We start from the raw sequence: 20,992 nt of genomic DNA, 5'->3' as shown, positions 1-20,992 counted from the left end.
GGGAACAGTGAAGTATCCCTACCCTGCCCTCTATGAGTTTTTAAAAACATTTTTTGACAGTACAGGGTACTCAGAGCCCGGGCCCTAAAATGGCTTCTACTACATCTTTATGGATGTGGTGGCAGTCAATCAGATCTTATCTGAAGAGCCGGTGGCTGTGTGGACCCTTCATAAAGTTAAATATCAATACAGTTTGAGGCTTAATTTCTCAAAACTACTGAATGAATTTACACTAAATCACAAAAGCACAGTTTCTGCATCATGATCTAGCTTTTTGCCAAATTGGGTGTAATTCTGTTCAACCGTTTCAGCTGAAGCTATTTCTACTTTTCCTATGGAAAATTGTTAGGCGAAAAGGTGTTTGGGGACTCCCTTTTCTTGGCACCCGGATGACGGATCACTCCAAAACTTCCCAGGAAGGGCATGAGGTGGATGAACTTTTTTCTAAGTGTTTGATGAAGAGTGCCAAAGGTATTAGCAAACCAAAAAATGTTTTTCCTATTGAAACATGGTCCTAACTATAATTACCCAGTGGCAACTGCTGCTTGGTCATATCTATCTACAGAAACTAATATTTGTTGAGAGGGCCTATGTATCTAGTAAACTGTTCCCACTATTCAAAAGGTTTTGCATTTTGATGGGTTATAGTTTTTCTTTAATATGAATATTTGGGACATATTTGTAACTTTTGTAATACATTTTAACTGGCTAAGGGCCTGATTTAGAGTTTGGCAAAGGGGGATACTCCGTCACAAGTATGATGGATAACCGGTCTGCCGTATTACAATTTCATAGCCTATGGAAATCATAATACAAGAGACCGGATATCTGTCACGTTTGAGGTGGAGAAACCCCTCCACCAAACTGTAAATCAGACCCTTAATCGCCAAGTGTATTCTAATGGGTGTGGATGTCAAAAACTGTTCAACCTTTTAATATTGAATGACAGAAATATTGTGTCTTGAATATCGTCTGCAAAAATATTACTTCACTGAAGTTAATAATATAAAATATAAACACAATGGGAGAGTGTTTTTGAAAACTACATATATTATACGATATTTATGTGAAACTGTATTTTGTTAGCGATATGTTTACACACAACCTTATGAAAAGGTAAATATTTGTTACGCCTATTTATGGTACACTAACTCATGTGTATCTCAGGAGGCTATGGGTCTTGTGAATCATGTATACACTTCCCTCATGCATAAAAAGTTTTCCTGCATGCACAGCTTCTGACGTTTCCGAGGAGTATTTTACTGTATTATATTAGCGCTTGTGTAGCACTTTCTCACACCTTGTGAGGCCCAAAGAACTTTCTGGATGGCCTGTTTTTTTTTATTTATATAGTGCGTTGTACCTCCTCATTAGGTCATGAGATGTTCTGATTCTCAAAACAGACTTTTAGAGTCCAAAATATGTTTTTTTTTTTCTCTAAATATGTTTTCACTGTAAAACATAAGAATTGTACGTGTTTCAAATGGAAAAATATCGATCTTAATTCGTCTATCCCAAATACTATTCTGGTTTAAATATTAATGCTGGTGTTTCTAATCTGTTGCTAGGAGGAGAAGAACCCCAATACTTATTTTCATACTGAAACTTTGGTGATCACTACTCACAATCTATTCTTTGGTGGAACAGAAACCGTCAGCACGACCCTAAGATATGGACTCCTGATTCTCATGAAGCACCCAGAAGTGGAAGGTACAATGTATTATTAGACTATGCCGGTCACAGCAGATAGTAAAAGCTTAGAAGCTACTGTTACTTCAAACATTAAATTTGTCTTCTCCGATGTATTACTTGCACTTCCCTATGCAACACCTAAAACCTGATTGAGATTTGGAGGTAATGGAAAATCTTGAGTTCTGAAGAAAATGCTGCATCTAAATAAGCTACTGTAGTGGATGTGTTTTTCTTTAAGATAAGTAGGCCTGGGCAGAATTTAGATTATGCCAGGGTAATCAGAGTAATTTTGGTAATTCTGTGTTACTTTTTGATGCAGAATTACAGATAATTACACAATTAATACTGCTCACGTAATTAGGAGTAATTTGGGGGAAACATTTAGCAAGCATGAGCTGTCAGTCATGCTTGGGTTCCATGTTCTACTGTGTTTAGTGCTGTGATAGTGCAAAATGCAGCCCTGCATCCATTTTGGATTCAGGGTGCATTTTGTACTAAGAAAATAGTGCTAAATGCTGGTAGTAGGTTGGTGGAAAATCCTACCCCAAGAGTACATTCAACCAGTGTGAGTGACTGCTGGTGCAAACTATTCTTACCACAAAATGTATCCATGGGCATTTTTGCACTAGGAAATAGTGTTAAATGCAGAATTGTTCTTATCACTTAATTCAGGCATATACTTGTGTAACCCTTGGGTAATTCCGCTTGATTACCTTATATGGAATTACACAAGTTAGAGCTACACAAAGATCACTAATGGCCAGGCATAGTTACTATCAATACTGGGCTTTCCTCGCATAAAGAAGTTGCAACACACCACCAGGTTGCTGAGCTGACCCTCGCTACGTCTCAGGAGATTGCAGATATGGACCGAAAATATCATATTTTCACTCAGTCGAAGGATATGGAACAATTGGGTGTCATTGATAACATTACTAGTATGTTTACCACTGCACTGGAATCCCCACAGCCGGTCCCTGTTGCTTTAACTTTGTTTCAACAATATCTCAAGAAAACTTGATTACGGCTATCAATTCAGTAATTATTTTATTGGAAGGACCAGGCACAGACCCCTATGGCAGTTCCGGGTGACCAACTACCTACATCATCGCCAGTGATAGTAGCAACCCATTCTCTGCATCCTTCACTTTATTCATTGATGGGAACCATTTTGTCAGAGGTTAGAGACATTAAAACTTCCTAGGGTGAGGATATTGAATATCTCCAAAGTAAGCTGAGTGGTATTGATGAAAAACTGTCCAGTTTCACTAGCAGGTTTGATGAACTGGAACGGAGGGTTTCTGATTTGTAGTGTCAGAGCAGAACTACTTAGAAACACTCAGGTGTGTTAGATAAATAAGTGAGGGCCAGATGTCCAAAAAAGTAGTTTACGATTTCCTAATAGCACATTTTTGCAAATCACTATTAGGAAATTACAAACTGTGATGTGCTATAGTGTCTCAGACACTATTTGCTATTCCCAACTGGGTCGCAAGGGACCAGCTTCATTAATATTCATGAGGCAGGTTGCAATGTGCAACCCATTAGGGAATGGCCACCATCACAGGGATGGTGGCCTGCTAGGGTCAGTAGACCACCATGTCTGTGATTTATTTTTCAATAAAGCAATTTTGTTTGTAATGCAGCCCATTTTCCTTAAAGGAAAACTGGATGCATTACAAAAAGAAAAAGAAAAACTTTTCTTTTCAGTTTTTTCAGTAAGCAGTGGTCCATGGGGCCACTGCCTGCTCTTAAAATGTTTTCACCCACATTCACAAAGGGGAAGGTGTCTTTTGGGGATCCCTTCCTATTTGCGAATAGGTTACCGCCTCCTCTACGGATCTGGTAAAATATGAAGGTTTTGCAACCACTTTGCAGTTGTAAAACATTCATACATACCAAAATTATTTGTTGCAAACTGTCCTTGACTATCCACTCTCCTTTGGATTCGGCCCGGTTGGTGGCATCTGTTAGGAATCCCTCCCATTATTCTTCTGAGAGTGCTGACTTCACCTTGCACAGGACGGTGTTGTAGTCCGTGGCTCCAGAGATTTCTTGTAGTGTAAGTGCTTAGGGGCAGACGCCTAGTGCTAGAGACTGAACATACCCTTCCATTGCTTCATCGATGGCTGTGGTCGAATCGTATTGGTCTGGTGGGTCGCATGACAAGAAGTCTGACGGGTTTCTGGAACCAGGGCGGTATGTGACTTCCATCTGGTAATGCTGCAGCTGAATTGCCCATCCTTCTATTCTTGGATGAGGGTGTGGTGTTGTGCTCTTGAAGAGTGGGAGAAGAGGCTGATGGTCTGTGACTACCTTGAACTGTCCTCTACTGAGATTGAGGTTGAACTGCCCACAGGCCCACTTGATTGCCAGGGCCTCCCACTCTATCATTTCTTAGTGGCTGTCAGCACCTTGCTCATGAATGCTAGCGGGCCCACTTTCTGGGCTCAATCTCGGGTAAGTACGGCTCCGAGGCAGCATGGCTCACCTCTATGCCATGGTGGTTTTGCTCAGGAGGGCATCTTTCAGGGGACAGAAGGCACTTTCTTCTCTGTGGCCCCATAACCATGAGGCCTCTCTCTTCATGAGGGCTCTGAGCGGCTCTGCAACAGTGGCAAGATTCGGTATGAATTGGCCACAGTATGTAACCATTCCCAAAAAACTGCACACTTCACTCATTATGGTTGGTGCAGAGCCTCATTTGATTACTTTGAATTTTTGTGGGTGGACCTGGACCCCACTTTGACCAAAGATATATTCCAAGAATTTGATGGATGTTTGAAAAAATGAGCACTTCCCTTTGTGGAGAGTCAAGTCATTGTCTTAGAGGTGTTGCAGTGTGGCTCAGAGGTGTTGTCAATGTTATTTGGCTTTGTTGGAAAAGATACGAATGTCATCGCTGGCATTCATCACCCCAGGCAGGCCGGAGAGCGTCTCCCGGATGGCATGTTGGAGCACTTCAGCAGCCGAAGATATGCCAAAATTCAGTCTTTCGTATCTACGGAGCCAAACATGAGTGGGGAATGTGGTGATGTGTCTGCTCTGTTCAGCTAGGCACAACTGGTGGTATTAGGCAATTAGGTCTAGTTTTGAGAACCACTGGGAGCCATTTAGGTCTGCGATTATGTCATTGATAGTCAGTGTTATATGCCTCTTCCATTTGATTTGACTTGTTTGGGGAGACACATATTGATGCACAAACATATCTTCCCTGGTTGTTTGGGCTTTTTGGTGATCACCATGGCGACATCCATGGCATGGGTCTGGTCACTTTTTCAATGACGCCCTGTTCTTTGAGTTTTTGCAGTTCCTCTTCCACTAATGGGCATAGGTGGAAGGGGAATCATCGGTGTTGCAGGGCAGTAGGAGGTACAGATTTGTCAATGTGTAGCCGGTTGGGGCCATCTTCAGGCATCCTAGGCCAGTGAATAGTGTAGGAAATTGCTTTAGCAGGTCGTCGACTTGATAAGATCTCAAGCTACGGGCAAATGAAACTAGCCCAAGATCTTCAGCCAGGTGGTTTCTTTGTCTACGATGTGGAAGGTGATTTGTACTTTCTTGTCATCCAACTTGACTTACACAGTTATTTTCCCACATAACGGTAGCAATTTGTGGCTGCTGTAGGTGAAGATTTCCGTGTGGGATAGTGTCAGCTGAGTGCATGGTCAGAGGCATTGATAATGGTGGATGCACATGACATTTACTGAGGTGCCTGTGTCAATCAGTGCTTTGACTTGGGACCCTGCGATGTGAACAACACATTTTGGTTGGGGCCTTTGGTTCCTTTTGAGGTAATTGGTGAAGGATATGAGGAATGTCTCCTCTTTGTCTGGGGATGAGCCTTCTGGTTTGTGACCCCATTCTCCATCTGTCCGGTTTTGCTCTGGAGACCCTGGGTCTTCCACGGACATTGGTCTCACTTTTTTTGTGACTAGGCATCTCCCTCTCATGCTTCTGGTTTTACTGCTTCTGCAGCATACAGCCGCAAAGTGGTTCATCTTTCCACAGTTGCAGCACTGCTTTCTTTGGACGGGGCAGTCATTTGTGGCATGCTCCTCACATCCACAGTCCATGCAACGTGACGCTTGTCTGGTTGGGGCCGTCACTCAGGGTTTTCCTTTAAGTTGTGACCCTAGCATGGCATCCATACGTTTCATTTTGACAGTGGGAGATTTTTTGGGTATTTGGGTTATTGCAGCTTTCATCTTGGTTGCCCTGGCTGCTGAGAGGTCATGCGACCTTGCCATGATGAGGATATGTTTGAGGCTGATGTTTAGTTGCATTAGGATGAGCCCCGCAGTGTCTTGCGATAGCCTTCAATGATTTAGGCATGGATTTCTTTGGGCTGATCATCCGCAGTGCAGGTACTGGCCAGTTCTCATAGTCATGCATAGAATTGGTCTATGGATTTGTTTTCTTGTTGATGTGCCTGGTGCAGTTTAAATCTCTCTAAATCAGGGTTGAGTTGTGGGTCAAAATGGGCATTGAGTGTTTTTACTGCTGCGTCATAGTCATCGACCTCACCTGTGTTGGGAAGATGCTTGAACAGCTTATATATCTCATAATTGCCAAAAAGAAGCAATAATGACCTTTTGACGGCCCCATCTTGCACTCTTGTGGTGATGAAGCAGTTCTCTAGTCTCCCAACCCATATTTTCCATCGTGGTGAGGATGTCAAAGGGTCAGCTAGCTCACTGAAAGGGGGTAGTGCTCCCACCATGGTGTGTTGCTGTGCATCCTATGCAGGGTAGGCTGATACTGCATGGTTGTTTCTCATGATTGTTGCAGTGATGGGTAGGTACCTTTGCAAATAGTGCTTGTAGTGTTGTGATGTTCACTTGTTTCACGTTCTGTTTCTTCCTTTATTTTTTATTTTTTTTATTTTTTGAAGCGTTGCTGCATGGTGCACACTTGCACAAGCTATTGAACCTGTGCATGTTCATGGCATCAGCATATTATGACCTCAGGAGCTGAGCAGCAAGTTCCTATCAGAGCAATGTGCCTGGCCTGTTCAATACCCATTACTGGTTGTGACGCACTATGGGGCATCATAAGGGCTGTTTTGGTAATCTGCAGTGACTCGGGAGGGCTCTGAGCCGCAGCAGTACTGTGCATTATCAAACAGTATTCTCTTGCGCAACATTGAAGAGTATTCTCTGGTACTGGAAGACAGGGCGTGGCAGCGCTGGTGTGCGAGGGCTGGTAGTGTAGCATATGGAGGCTCGGACACTCTGCATGCTTGTGTGTGGGAATGCTGTGCAGCTAGGCCTTGGGGCGAGACAGTTAGCAGGTGGCCTCCGGGTGCACTGGCGGTGCATGAGGCAGTAGGCAAAGGTTCTACTGTACCTTGATCGTGCCTGGTGGGAGTCTCAGTGGGTTGGAGCTGCTTGCAAATACGGGCAGCAGGTGCAGGCATCGACTCTGACACAGGGGCTGAGTCAGAGTCACTGCGGGCGGGCAAAGAGACAGAACACAGTAGGCCCAGTGGAGATATTGAGGTAGCAGGGGCAGCGCGGGCAGACTACCCTTGTCGCCAGTGTAACGCCCCGTTATGGGATGTGCGCCTCACATGTGCTTGCTTGCAGAGGCAAAGATCACACATGCTCATATAGTAGGGATCAAAGACCACGTTTGGTCTTGCCCCATTCATTTTATAGCCTATCTCCACGCCTGGTCAGAGGGTAGTGCAGATCCCTTCCGATGTCACAGTAAACTCCTGGCAACAAGACCTGCATCACACAGTTTGTTACAGGTCAGATACTTCCCCGGGTAGGGGCACCTACCACTCTGGGGATAGTTTTTAGGGGTGGGGTGGGTGAGTGGGAGGAAAGATAAGGTGGATATGCTGGGTGGTTATGTGTTGGTGGCACATAGGTGGCTTCATTTAAAAAAAAACTATTTTGTAAGCTTTATCAGATGTTAATGCTTATTTTGGACAGCTGCATCATTTAAGGAAGGAAAGTTTATCATAAGGATAATTAGTGTTGTGCCTTGCAATATTAATGATTCAATGAATAAGAATAACATTTCCTGCTGCCATGAGCTGGTTAGCCACAATCTACCCAGATATTATATTTGATCAAGAGACTCATTTTAAATCGAAAAACCCTAGGTTCTTGCTGCCTACTTGGGTATTACAAACCCAGTTTGCTTCTGCAAATGTTGCTTGAGAGTGACTGTCTTTTTTAGACGTTCATTAAAAGTGGAGGTTATCAATTCGATTAAGGACTCTTCAGGAAGATGTCTCTAGGTCCAGATTCTGGTGGGAGCTGGTGTTTGTAATTTTGGGAACTAATATGTCCCAATCCCAGACAAATGGAGGCCCTGAAGAATTTTTACTCCCTTGCAGTACAATTTAAAGGACCTATTATTTTGAGGGAGGGAGATTTTAATTTCCTTCAAGACCAGTAATTGAATTCTTTAAGGAAAAACCCAAGGCAATCTAAACTCAAAACTACATGTTTTACCACCACTTTTAAGGTAAATGTTAGTCTTATAGACCCATTGTGACTTCCACCATGGCACTTTTTGAATTTACTTGTCATATGGCTCTTCACAACACAGCATCTTTTTGGTTTCCTCATTTTTAGAAGGACTGAATTGCAAAATAATTGTTAATAGTTTTTCTGACAATGCTGTTATCGCTTTGGATTTTGAGTGGGAGCGGAATTGTTCCCTCTGGAAAAGGTGATGTTTTGATAATGTGTTGCTAATTGAGCTTGATTGGGTGACATCGGGATAGGGGTTTCTGACTGACTGCCCCTCTATATATTGTGAGCCATCCCTTTCAAGACAGCTTTGATAGCTCAGGCAGTTGCATGGTCTTCTATAATGGAAAAAAACAGAAAAAAACGGTTGAAACACTTCAGAAGAATATTGAACATGCAACTGCTGCTGTAAGCTTGGCTAGGACTTTAGACCGCAGAGTCCATCTCCAGCAGTTGGTTTTGACAAACTAAAAACTCACAAATTTGTATGTGGGTAAAGAGTTGTTGAGAAATTTTATTAGGAGAGTGAACATGCTGACAGATTACTAGCATGCTCTTTTAAGGCTAAAACTAATGCTGACTTCATAAAAATGATTTAGGACCCACTAACTAAACAGCATGTATCCTAGACTCATCATACACAGAGGGTTTTTTCCAACACTATACAGCACTTTATAATGCAGATGAAACCAAGGATTTCAATAGGATCTCTGATTTTTTACAAAAGATTGCAATTCCTAAGATGTCCTATACCAAAAATTTAGTTCTAATGGTCCTCATTGCAGCAGAGAAAATCAAACTGTTTATACAGCGGTAAGAATGTGAAAATGGGGGGTAGCAAGGGACTATCAATATAAGTTTCTAAGATCTTCATACCCAAGCTACAGGGTATATTGAATAAACTCTTAAACTCAGTCCTGGGATTGGGGCTCTTGTACTTTCTTCTATTTCACAGGAGATTGTTATTAGCATCTTGAATATAGATAAATCAGTCCACCTGCGTTCATTTCAACCTATGAGACTTTTAAATGCAGAATATAAAGTTTTTATGAAAAGTATAGCAGTTAGGGTCATTTCGGTAGCTGCATCCCTCATCCATTCAGATCAGAGCGGGTTTCTGGTTAATTGATCAAACTCAGCAAATACTCAGAATTTGATTCAGGCTAATGTTTTTTTTTCGCTCAGAGTAAACTGCAGGCTATTATTTTAATGTTTGGTACAGAAAAAACCTTTGATCTGGTTGGATGGGAGGCTCTCATTCATATTCTTGTGGCCATTTGATCCCTCCCCTTGGTTTTTGACAATGTTGAAGGATCTCCTCAACATTAGTAATAATCAATTCCACAGAAGCGGCCAAGATTGGGTCACAAGAGATACTAGGAAGGACTGTCCGCTGTGTCCAATTTTGTTCACTTTCCTTATTAAACCCCATACCACAACCATTTGCAGGGATAACAGCATCTCTCCTCCTCTCCCTGGCATTTATAAGCTGAAGGTAGTTGCAGATAATCTAGTGTTTTATTAGAAAGCAGATTAGAGTAATGTTCAGAAATTATTCAATAAGATCACAGAGTTTACTTCTATTGGGGAGTACAAAATAAATCAAGGGGAAACAGAAACTCTCTTCTTCAATGCCTCCACAACAGATATCCCACTAGACCTAAGCTATAAGTATAACCCCTTACATCCAAGTCAGCTATTTGGGTATCTATGTAACATCCAATTATGAGGACCTGTACAAACCTAATTATGTGTCTACATTAATTAAAGTGCCTAACCTTCTTCTCAAATGGTCCCCATTACTTACCCACATCAATCAATGGCAGAGTGGCCTTAATCAAAATGTCAATTTTGCCTCATTTTTATTTTCTTATTCACAAATATCCTGCTTATAATTTCAAGAACTTGTTTTGGAAAGATTGTCTTGTTAACACGTAAATGTATCTGGAAAGACTATCTGCCCAGGCTGAGTTCCCCAAATCTACAATTATCTAAAGAACATGGTGGACTTGCTCTGCCCAGATTGTGGCTGTATAATTTGGTTCATAAAGGTTCCTGGAGGAATTATTCCTAAATATAATACTTCAACAAAACAAAAAACAATTAATGTCATGATCATAAAAAGACGAAAGCAGTTCATAAAATAAGTTCAGCCATGGTGGGTGTACAGTACACCCACTATGACTAAACTTAGTTTATGAACTGCTTTGGTCTAGTCTGAATTATTTGAAAAAGCATCACAAAGGATGATCAACTAAATTGTTTTCAGATATATCTGTGAGTCAGATAGGAGATACTCTTGTGTTGTCCCCTGTTGTAGAGGAAGTGGGGACCATAGGGGTTATCAGTGTGTCTACATTGAAATATCTTCAGATTTATGTTATGATATATGTTGCTTGGATAACCAGGAAATACTGGTTCATGTAAATATATGTGACTATATGGCAGTACTCCATTTTCAGTTAAAAAAAAACACGATATATGTTAATTCATTCATTAATGTAATTTGGTTCATTGATGATCATGTCATTAATTGTTTTACATATTGTTGAAGTATTATATATGGGAATAATTCCTCAAGTAACATTTTGTGCTTTACGAATTAGAATACACAGTTCTGTGGGCGAATAATGAGTTGCCCTGTCATTCAGATGAATTATTGGTAGCACTTTTAGACACACTTTCTTGTCTCAATTATATATTTTCTGCCCCAATCTTTGACATTTGTTTAGTCCATGCCATGCTGGAGGATACAGGTGTTCCTTTGCCAGTATTTACGCACATCTATTATGTATAGTTAAAAATAGATTTAAGGTGATTCAAGACCTACCATGGCATAAAAAAAATCTTTTTAAAGAACATAAAATCCCAGACTGCCATGCTTTGACCTTTCTGGTAAGACTTTGCCAACCTTCTGTTGGGAAAGCCTCAACTTTTGAGAGGTTGCTAATTTTAGATTTAACGGTGTGTGGGCACCTAGAGAGGGAAACTAGGTTTAAAGTGACGCCTAAGTAGTGGGAGGCATTGAGTCAACTTAGTTCTAAGTCATTTTGCGGCACCAATTTCAGACGTATAAAGCTTTTCTCTCACTGGCTTCTATACTATACCCCTAAATGTGTGAACAACTTCTTTCCTTCAGTTGGTAATTGGTGTTGTTGATGCCATCTCCAGGCAGAAAGGGATTGACTTCATGTCATTGCATTGTGGCCCACTCTACATGAACTCTGGAATCAGTTGTCAGTCTATACGAGTTTGTTATTAAATTAGCCCTTTCTGTTGGAAACCTTTGCAATTGTGTTTGGGATTATGTGCAACAACAGCTGCAATTATGATTTTGGGCTGTGATATCTTGTTTTATCTGGGCGCAGGCCTATATTGCTTTTTTCTACTCCCAACAAAAACATTTTAAAAAAATTATTTACCAAACATGGTGCATTATTGCTCTCTAGGCTCGCTGGTGCACTGTTGCTGCATAATTCCAACACAGGTACCTTTGTGTCAATGTGCAAGGGGGCCTGTGTGGTAGGCAGGATTGTGTTAATGCAGGAAGAGAAAGGTTCCAGCACAAAAACAATCCTAGAGGTGTTTTCCTCTAAGTGTGCTACAAAATGCAGCACTCTTAGAAGGAGTAAAAACAAATAAAAGAAATAAAGATATTTCTCCTCGTTGCATTTCTGTCGGGCAGGTGTAGCACTTTGGTGCATTCCCAGGTTTACCTGTCTTGGTAAATCCGGCAATGTACCAAAATACATTAGTGAATGTGTGGGAACACCCACTCTCAAACCATGTAACATTTTCACAGTGCAGAGTAACGCACATCTTTGACTTACCCTTCCTTGGGTTACTCCAGATTTACCAAGCATGCAGGGCCATGCAAGGTGGCTATGCGTGGCTTGTTAAGTCTGACTTAAGGATTGTGTTACCCTTGCAGCACTTATGCAATTTTAAAGATTTCAATGAAAATAGTACTAAAAAGCCCAGCGTGCCACTCATGGCAATCTATTTGTGTGGGACCTGGAGAAAGCCACAAATTCAGGCTGGTAGCGATGTAGCACAGGTTGGATTTAGGAACCAGGTTAGTCCCACTGAAAAGTTGCCTTCTCAATCCAACACAAAGGGGGTCATTCTGACCCCGGCGGTCATGGACCGCCGGGGCCAGGGTTGGCGGGAGCACCGCCAACAGGCTGGCGGTGCCCCGCAGGGCATTCTGACCGCGGCGGTTTGGCCGCGGTCAGATGCGGAAAACCGGCAGTCTCCCGCCGGTTTTCCGCTGCCCAAATGGATCCTCCATGGCGGCGCAGCTTGCTGCGCCGCCATGGAGAATCTGACAGCCCATACCGCCATCCTGTTCCTGGCGGTTCTCCCGCAGGGGCCCCCGTAAGAGGGCCCCACTTTGTATTTCAGTGTTTGCTTTGCAGACACTGAAATACGCGACGGGTGCAACAGCACCCGTCGCTCCTTCCCACTCCGCCGGCTCCATTCAGAGCCGGCGTCCTCGTGGGAAGGTTGATTTCCAATGGGCTGGCGGGCGGCCTTTTGGCGGTCGCCCGCCAGCCCAGTGGAAATCCCAGAATCACCGCAGCGGTCTGACGACCGCGGTGCGGTGTTCTGGCGGGGGTACTTTGGTGGGCGGCCTCCGCCGCCTGCCAAGGAAAGAATCACCCCCAAAGAGTCTTGTTCATGGTGGAAGTAGCCACGAGGAGAAGGGAAACATCACAAACGGTTGTTGATGGAGCACAAAAAGCAGGCCTAGTATCACAGACTAACGTTGTTGTAGCGTGAAGATCCTATTGTTGTCGCAGGCGTGCTCCCCGTGAGTGGTTGATGCCGGGGCACAATCAGTCGGGTGATGAAACAGCATTGGAGGGCTGAGTGACCAACAAGGTTTTGGCACCAATGGGCCCGTTCGTGGTCGCAAAGACCCCAAAAACTTCAATTCAGCTCCTCTGAGGCCACACCAAGGGTCCAGGATCTCAGGAGCACAACTTGGGGCTCAGGGGTTGTTTTTAGCTGAATCTGGGTCCTGGTTTGGGTGGTTGGAAGCCTATTAAGTCCCCATGGCTCTGAACAGGAGTCCAGCAGACTAGCCCTTGGAGTTACCCTGGGAGTCCTAGGTTCAGGTGCAGGTCCATATCCATCTGACTCAGGAAGCAGGGCAGCAATCCAGCAGAATGTCAGTCCTTACAGCAGCACAGCAATCCTTCTTGCTGACAGAGTTTCCACAGTCCCAGAAGTGGCATGAAAAAGTTGGTATTAGAGGTCCAATGTTTATGTTAAGTGCCTACTTTGAAGTGGGAGAAACCTATAGAGTTTCCTTTTGAAGTACACAGCTTTCCTGCCTCCCTTGCCCTGGCTCCACACTAACTACAGGGGAGTAAACAAATGTGTGTAGAGGCAGGCTGCAGCTTATTCAAGTGTAAGTAGGGCTTTGCCTTACTCCTCCCTCCCATCCTGCCAGTGATGGCCCATCCAGACACACCTAAACTCTCTATCATATGTGGTTGTATAGGAGAAATACATAAAGCCCAATTCTCAGCTACACCGAGTCATGTAACCCAGAGACAGGCCGCAGGCACTAAATGGCTAAGGCAGGAAAATGCCAACTTTCTAAATATCTCATCTTCAAAATTGTAACTTAAAATACGACTTTACCATAAAGGAGGATTTTCCAATACAATTCCAAGGACACCAACCATAAATTGGTTATCTGTTCCCATTTGGAATTTACAACTTATTAAAAAATGATAAGGTAAATTCTGTGTTATTCTATGGGAGAGGTAGACCTTGCCCTGGGTACAGATAGTGCCACTTTACTACGGACTTACAAGTAAATTAATCCTGCCAGTTGGGTATAAGACAATTCTACCATGCTTTAGGTAGAGAGCACAAGCACTTTAGCACCGGTGGTGGAGTGTTTGACTGTACAAAACAATGCCCCGCTCTGCGAGAAGCCCAGAGCATCCCACAACCTCGCTGTTCCTTGTACGTGAGAGGTTAGAGTGCTGGTGATGTTGTCAACAATTTGTTTCAAGAAATCAAAAAAGATTACACACGGTTCCACCTAATACTGAGGGTTTCTTTCAAGAAAATAGTTCAGCAAGTCAATGAAAAGCGAACTTTATCGAAGCAAGAGCCCTCACTCACCATCCGGTGACATGCTTCATCATAGGGCCAGCTCCTCGTCAGGCCGGCACTGCAATGCCTGACGGGCCCCGCAAGGGGGCTCTTTGCCGGAGATCTTTTAAGAATCGATTGTGGCCGGTCGAGAAAGAAGTGAAGTGAAGGATTGGTAAACAGGAAAAAATTAAAAATGTCTAGAGGTAAAAATTAATAATTTTAATACTCATGACTCTACCTCTGACAAGATTACAATCAAATAAAGCTGGGAATTAGTGGAATAATGTCCATAATTCCCATGAAAGCTAGGTAGGTATAAACGTCAAAAGACGGAGCACACAGGGTCCCCTGTGTCACTCTATATAGTTGGTCAACATGTTTCTCGCTTATTACCAAGGAATTACCTTATGCGATTCGTCAGGACCTAGTAACATACCTAATCCTTTAAATTGTGAAATTGTCACATATGAAAGTCAAAAAACCTAAAGAAATGTAGAAGGAAAGAAACCACAATTAGCATTGCATATGCTTAAACAGATAACAATACAAATGGTGTGCAACCCCAAATTGAAGTGCAAATTCACTCTAGTGCCAAGTGGTATATGAGTGATTAAGATAAATACAAGTGCACAAGCCAATTTAGGCAGAGAAACATTCAAATAGCTTACCCTCCAAAAATTAATGGTAGGGCCACGTCGGGGGAGGCCAGGCTAGAAAAATCAATTCTGATCTACATATACGCAGATAAGGGGACATAAAAAATACTTTCATTGAGAGAATCAGTAATTCATAAGATTGTTAGTGTAACATTTATAGAAATAATTAAAGTAATTTATCCGATTGAGAACCTATGATATCCCAGCAGGACATTAAGCCTGCAGAGGCAGGGAACTAACTTTGACATGGCCAGCAAAAATAAATTAAATGGCTTAAAATTAGTAGGTTAATGTTAGAGTAGGTATGGGCACAATCATTAATACATCTAGACTCTTAGCAAGGGGCAATGTGACCGCTGGACCCAGCACATGTATAAAAATAGAGATAGAAATACGCGTGTAAAAGTTAAAACGCGTGTCAATGTGCTGCCGAAATGAAGGAAGCGAGCGACTGCTAAGTTAGTTCCCTGCCTCTGTTAAATGTTACACTAACAATCTTATGAATTACTGATTCTCTCAATGAAAGTATTTTTTATGTCCCCTTATCTGCGTATATGTAGATCAGAATTGATTTTTCTAGCCTGGCCTCCCCCGACGTGGCCCTACCATTAATTTTTGGAGGGTAAGCTATTTGAATGTTTCTCTGCCTAAATTGGCTTGTGCACTTGTATTTATCTTAATCACTCATATACCACTTGGCACTAGAGTGAATTTGCACTTCAATTTGGGGTTGCACACCATTTGTATTGTTATCTGTTTAAGCATATGCAATGCTAATTGTGGTTTCTTTCCTTCTACATTTCTTTAGGTTTTTTGACTTTCATATGTGACAATTTCACAATTTAAAGGATTAGGTATGTTACTAGGTCCTGACGAATCGCATAAGGTAATTCCTTGGTAATAAGCGAGAAACATGTTGACCAACTATATAGAGTGACACAGGGGACCCTGTGTGCTCCGTCTTTTGACGTTTATACCTACCTAGCTTTCATGGGAATTATGGACATTATTCCACTAATTCCCAGCTTTATTTGATTTTAATCTTGTCAGAGGTAGAGTCATGAGTATTAAAATTATTAATTTTTACCTCTAGACATTTTTAATTTTTTCCTGTTTACCAATCCTTCACTTCACTTCTTTCTCGACCGGCCACAATCGATTCTTAAAAGATCTCCGGCAAAGAGCCCCCTTGCGGGGCCCGTCAGGCATTGCAGTGCCGGCCTGACGAGGAGCTGGCCCTATGATGAAGCATGTCACCGGATGGTGAGTGAGGGCTCTTGCTTCGATAAAGTTCGCTTTTCATTGACTTGCTGAACTATTTTCTTGAAAGAAACCCTCAGTATTAGGTGGAACCGTGTGTAATCTTTTTTGATTTCTTGTCTATTGGGATCCTTACACACGGGACCAGGAGTCACTCTCCGAATATCCCATTTTTCATGCCCCTCCTTTGTTGCTTTTTTAACAATTTGTTTCACCATTTGAGGTTGAAACCCGTAGCCTTAAATCAGACTGAGGAGTGTGTGGACTTTTTTAAAAGTAAGTTGTAATTACAACCCACTGAATGGTGGACTAGACACAATGACTTTAGTCTGGAACACCCTCAGAGGTATTAACCCCTCGGGTGCCCTGGACATAACCGTTATGTCCAAGTAGGGGCCTTTGGGGGAAGTGATATTGCTCCACCAGGGTCCTCACAACCCCCCTCCGCTGGGCAGGGATGGAAGAGGAAGTGCTTCCCCTTCCACTCCCGCCCCCCTTGAACTCCCTGTGGCATCTGATGATGTCAGCGCGCGATTGCGTGCTGACCTCATCAAAGGCTGCCCGAACTGTGCTGGAAGCTCAACTTCCAGCACGGATCGGAAGAGAAATGCAAAAACATTTCTCTTCCGATCACGTGGAGGAGGCGAGAAAGGCATGAAAGGAGAGGAAAGGCCTTTCCTCTCCTTTCATGTCTCTCTCTGCATTTCTGCTGCCCGATCACAATGCGATCGGGCAGCGGAAATGCCACTAGACACCAAGGAATTTTTTTGTTTGTTTGTTATTGAATAAGGGGAGTGGTCCCTTGGGCAAGGACCACTCCCCAGGGAGAAAATTGATTTTTAGGCCATTTCTGCCCCCCCCGGCAGCAGATCGGCCTATTATAATTAGGCCACTCTGCCCCCAGGGGGGCAGAAACCGCTATACACCAGGGATAATTTATGTTTTTGTTTTTTTTGTTTCATGTCTGTGGGGAGCTACACCTTAGGCAAGGGTCGCTCCCTTGGGGGCAAATTTACTTTTAGGCCATTTCTGCCCCCCTTGGGGGCAGATCAGCCTATTTTTATTAGGCCAATCTGCCCTCAAGGGGGGCAGAAACCACTAGACACCAGGGAGTTTTGTTTTTTATTATGTTTGTACATAAGGGGAAGCGGCCCCTTGAGGAAGGGCCTCTCCCAAGAGGGGAAAATACTTTTAGGCCTTTTCTGCCCGCCCCCCCAGGGGGCAGATCAGCCTATTATAATTAGTCCGATCTGCCCCCAGAGGGACAGAAACCCCTAGACACCAGGGATATATATTTTTTTATGTTTACATTTTTTATATATATTGGGAGCGACCCCTTAGGCAAGGGTCGTTCCCCTGGGGGGGCACATTTATTTTACGCCATTTCCACCCCCCTTCGGGGCAGATCAACCTAATTTTATTAGGCCAATCTGCCCCCAAGGGGGACAAAAACCACTAGACACCAGGGATTTTTTTTTGCGTCAATTTCACGCAAGGGGAGCGACCGCTTAGGCAAGGGTCATTCCCCTGGGGGGCATATTTATTTTCTGCCATTCCGTCCCCCTTGGGGGCAGATTGACCTATTTTTATTAGGCCGATATGCCCCCTTTGGGGGCAGAAACCACTAGGCACCAGGGATGTTTTTTGCATTAATTTCACGCAAGGAGGGGGACCCCTTAGGCAAGGGTCTCTCCCCTGGAGGCGCAAATTTATTTTAGGCCATTTTTGCAGAAGGCCCGTCTGCCCCCAAGGGGGGGGGGGGGCAAAAAGGCCAGCAGAGACCAGGGAAGAATATTTTTCAAAAATAACAGGGTGAGGGTACGGCCATACCCCCACCGCAAATAAATGGGGCCAAAGTTGTTCTGCCCACCGGTGGGAAGAGGGGGCAATTACCCCAGATCCACTTCCCAGAGGGGCAGAAAGCATACTAGATGCCAGGGAATAAAAAAACAAAATAGTGGGGTGGTGGCTACCAACCAGTATGGGCCTGGTTATGCACCCAACCCAACTGAAGGGGGTAACAGTCTTTCAGCTCTCCCACCACACACTGAAACATCTTATCTTATTGCAAGCAAGAGGATATTTGATTATTTTGGGTCTTGGTTTTACATTTGGGCCATGAGAGCTTGGCTAACTCTCAAAATCGTCCCACATGGAATGGTGAGGGCTGCACTTTTTGGATTTTTGGGACTTTAGGAAGCCCGCCATGTAGAAAAATGCACAAGACCTAGACACATCTGAAAACTAAACATCTGGGTGAATCCAGGGTGGCGTGCTTCACATGCACCCCACACAATTTTCTTACCCACAATGCCCTGCAAACCTCCAGCTTTGCTGGAAATCACACATTTTCCCCACATTTTTGTGATGGAACCTTCCGGAATCTGCAGAAATCAAAAAAATTCCTACCACCCAGCATTGTCTCATCTAGACAAATAAAAATTATGCTGCACTTGTTAGCCTAAACATGATTTTTTTCAAACTGCCCTTTTGGACCGGCTTTGGCTCCCCCTCAATTTGGACATGTTTTTGGCTCTTCCCTGTCATAGGCACTTGGCCCACCTACACAAGTGAGGTATCATTTTTACCGGGAGACTGAGGGGAACGTTGGGTGGTAGGTCCTGGTGCGGTGATCCCACACAGAAATGTGGGAAAAACATCATTTGTTTGCAAAATTTGAGGTTTGCTGAGGATTCTGGGTAAGAAAACTTTGGGGGATCCACGCAAGTCACACCTCACTGGACTCCCTCGGGAGTTTAGTTTTCAGAAATGTCTGGGTTTCATAGGTTTCCCTAGATGGGTGCTGAGCCCAGGACCAAAAACGCAGGTCCCCCCAGCAAAAACAGGTAGCTTTGAATTTGATAATTTTGATGTGTCCAGATAGTATTTGGGGGCATTTCCTTTCACGGGCACTAGGCCTACCCACACAAGTGAGGTACCATTTTTATCAGGAGACTTGGGGGAACGCTGGGTAGAAGGAAATTTGTGGCTCCTCTCAGATTCCAGAACTTTCTGTCACCGAAATATGAGGAAAAAGTGTTTTTTTGACCAAATTTTGAGGTTTGCAAAGGATGCTGGGTAACAGAACCTGGTGAGAGCCCCACAAATCACCCAATCTTAGATTCCCCCTAGGTGTCTAGTTTAAAAAAATGTGCAGGTTTGGTAGATTTCCTTAGGTGCCGGCTGAGCTAGAGGCTACAGCTAGGCACTTTGCAAAAAACAGGTCTGTTTTCTTTGGGAGAATGGGATGTGTCCACGTTTTGTTTTGGGGCATTTCCTGTCGCAGGCGCTAGGCCTACCCACACAAGTGAGGTACCATTTTTATCGGGACACTTGGGGGAATGCTGGGTGAAAGGAAATTTGTGGCTTCTCTCAGATTCCAGAACTTTCTGTGACCGAAATGTGAGGAAAAAGTGTTTTTTGGGCCAAAGTTTGAGGTTTGCAAAGGATTCTGGGTAACATAACCTAGAGGGAGCCCCACAAGTCACCCCATCTTGGATTCCCATAGGTGTCTAGTTTTAAAAAATGCACAGGTTTTGCAGGTTTCTCCAGGTGCCGGATGAGCTAGCACTCAAAATCTACAGCTAGGCACTTTGAAAATAACACGTCAGATTTCAATGTAAAAATGTGATGTGTCCATGTTGTGTTTCCTGTCACGAGCATTAGGCCTACCCACGCAAGTGAGTTAACATTTTTATCGGGAGACTTGGGGGAACACAGAATAGCAAAACAAGTGTTATTGCCCCTTGTCTTTCTCTACATTTTTCCTTCCAAATGTAAGACAGTGTGTAAAAAAGACGTCTATTTGAGAAATGCCCTGTAATTCACATGCTAGTATGGGCACCCAGGAATTCAGAGATGTGTAAATAACCACTGCTTCTCAACACCTTATCTTGTGCACTTTTTGGAAATACAAAGGTTTTCTTGATACCTATTTTTCACTCTTTATATTTCAGCAAATGAATTGCTGTAAACCCAGTATAGAATGCCCATTGCAAGGTGCAGCTCATTTATTGGCTCTGGGTACCTAGGGTTCTTGATGAACCTACAAGCCCTTTATATCCCTGCAACCAGAAGAGTCCAGCAGATGTAACGGTATATTGCTTTAAATAATCTGACATTGCAGGAAAAAGTTACAGAGTACAATGTTGAGAAAAATGTCAGTTTTTTTACCTCAATTTCAATATTTTTTAATTTCAGCTGCTATTTTTTTGTAGGAAAACCATGTAGGATCTACACAAATTAGCCCTTGCTGAATTCAGAATGTTGTCTTCTTTTCAGAAATGTTTAGCTTTCTGGGATCCAGCACTGGTTTCACACCCATTTCTGTCACTAACTGGAAGGAGGCTGAAAGCACAAAAAATATTAAAAATGGGGTAATTGTGTTGAAAAATTGGGTTTTCTGATTCAAGTCTGCCTGTTCCTGAAAGCTGGAAAGCTGGTGATTTTAGCACCGCAAACCCTTTTTTGATGCCATTTTGAGGGGGGGAAAAAAACACAAGCCTTCTTCTGCAGCCCTTTTTTCCCTTTTTTTTTTTTAAAAACGAACTTTTCACTGTATTGTGGCTAAATTCTTAGTCTCCTTCAGTGGAACCCACAAAGTCTGGGTACCTCTAGAATCCCTAGGATGTTGGAAATAAAGGACACTAATTTGCCGTGGGTAGCTTTTGTGGACAAAATGTTATGAGGGCCTAAGCGCGAACTGCCCTAAATAGCCAAAAAAAAGCCTGGCACCTGAGGGGATAAGGCCTGGCAGCGAAGGGGTTAAAAGCTGAG

At 43.3% G+C, this 20,992-nt stretch overlaps 1 protein-coding gene across 1 annotated transcript in view; it reads left to right on the top strand.

The window, feature by feature from the left end:
- The window catches only part of LOC138259481 (cytochrome P450 2F5-like), a 228,646-nt gene that overhangs the window by 100,109 nt on the left and 107,545 nt on the right, over positions 1 to 20,992 (top strand). The window contains exon 6 of the mRNA XM_069207251.1: positions 1,569 to 1,710. Within this exon, the coding sequence (XP_069063352.1) occupies positions 1,569 to 1,710 (142 nt within the window). The remainder of the gene's footprint in view (positions 1 to 1,568; positions 1,711 to 20,992) is intronic.

This window comes from Pleurodeles waltl, chromosome 9 (genome assembly GCF_031143425.1).
Source record: "Pleurodeles waltl isolate 20211129_DDA chromosome 9, aPleWal1.hap1.20221129, whole genome shotgun sequence".
In the NCBI taxonomy this organism is placed as follows: domain Eukaryota; kingdom Metazoa; phylum Chordata; class Amphibia; order Caudata; family Salamandridae; genus Pleurodeles; species Pleurodeles waltl.
Note: the sequence above shows the minus strand (reverse complement) of the source record. Positions and strands in the feature narration are given on the sequence as shown.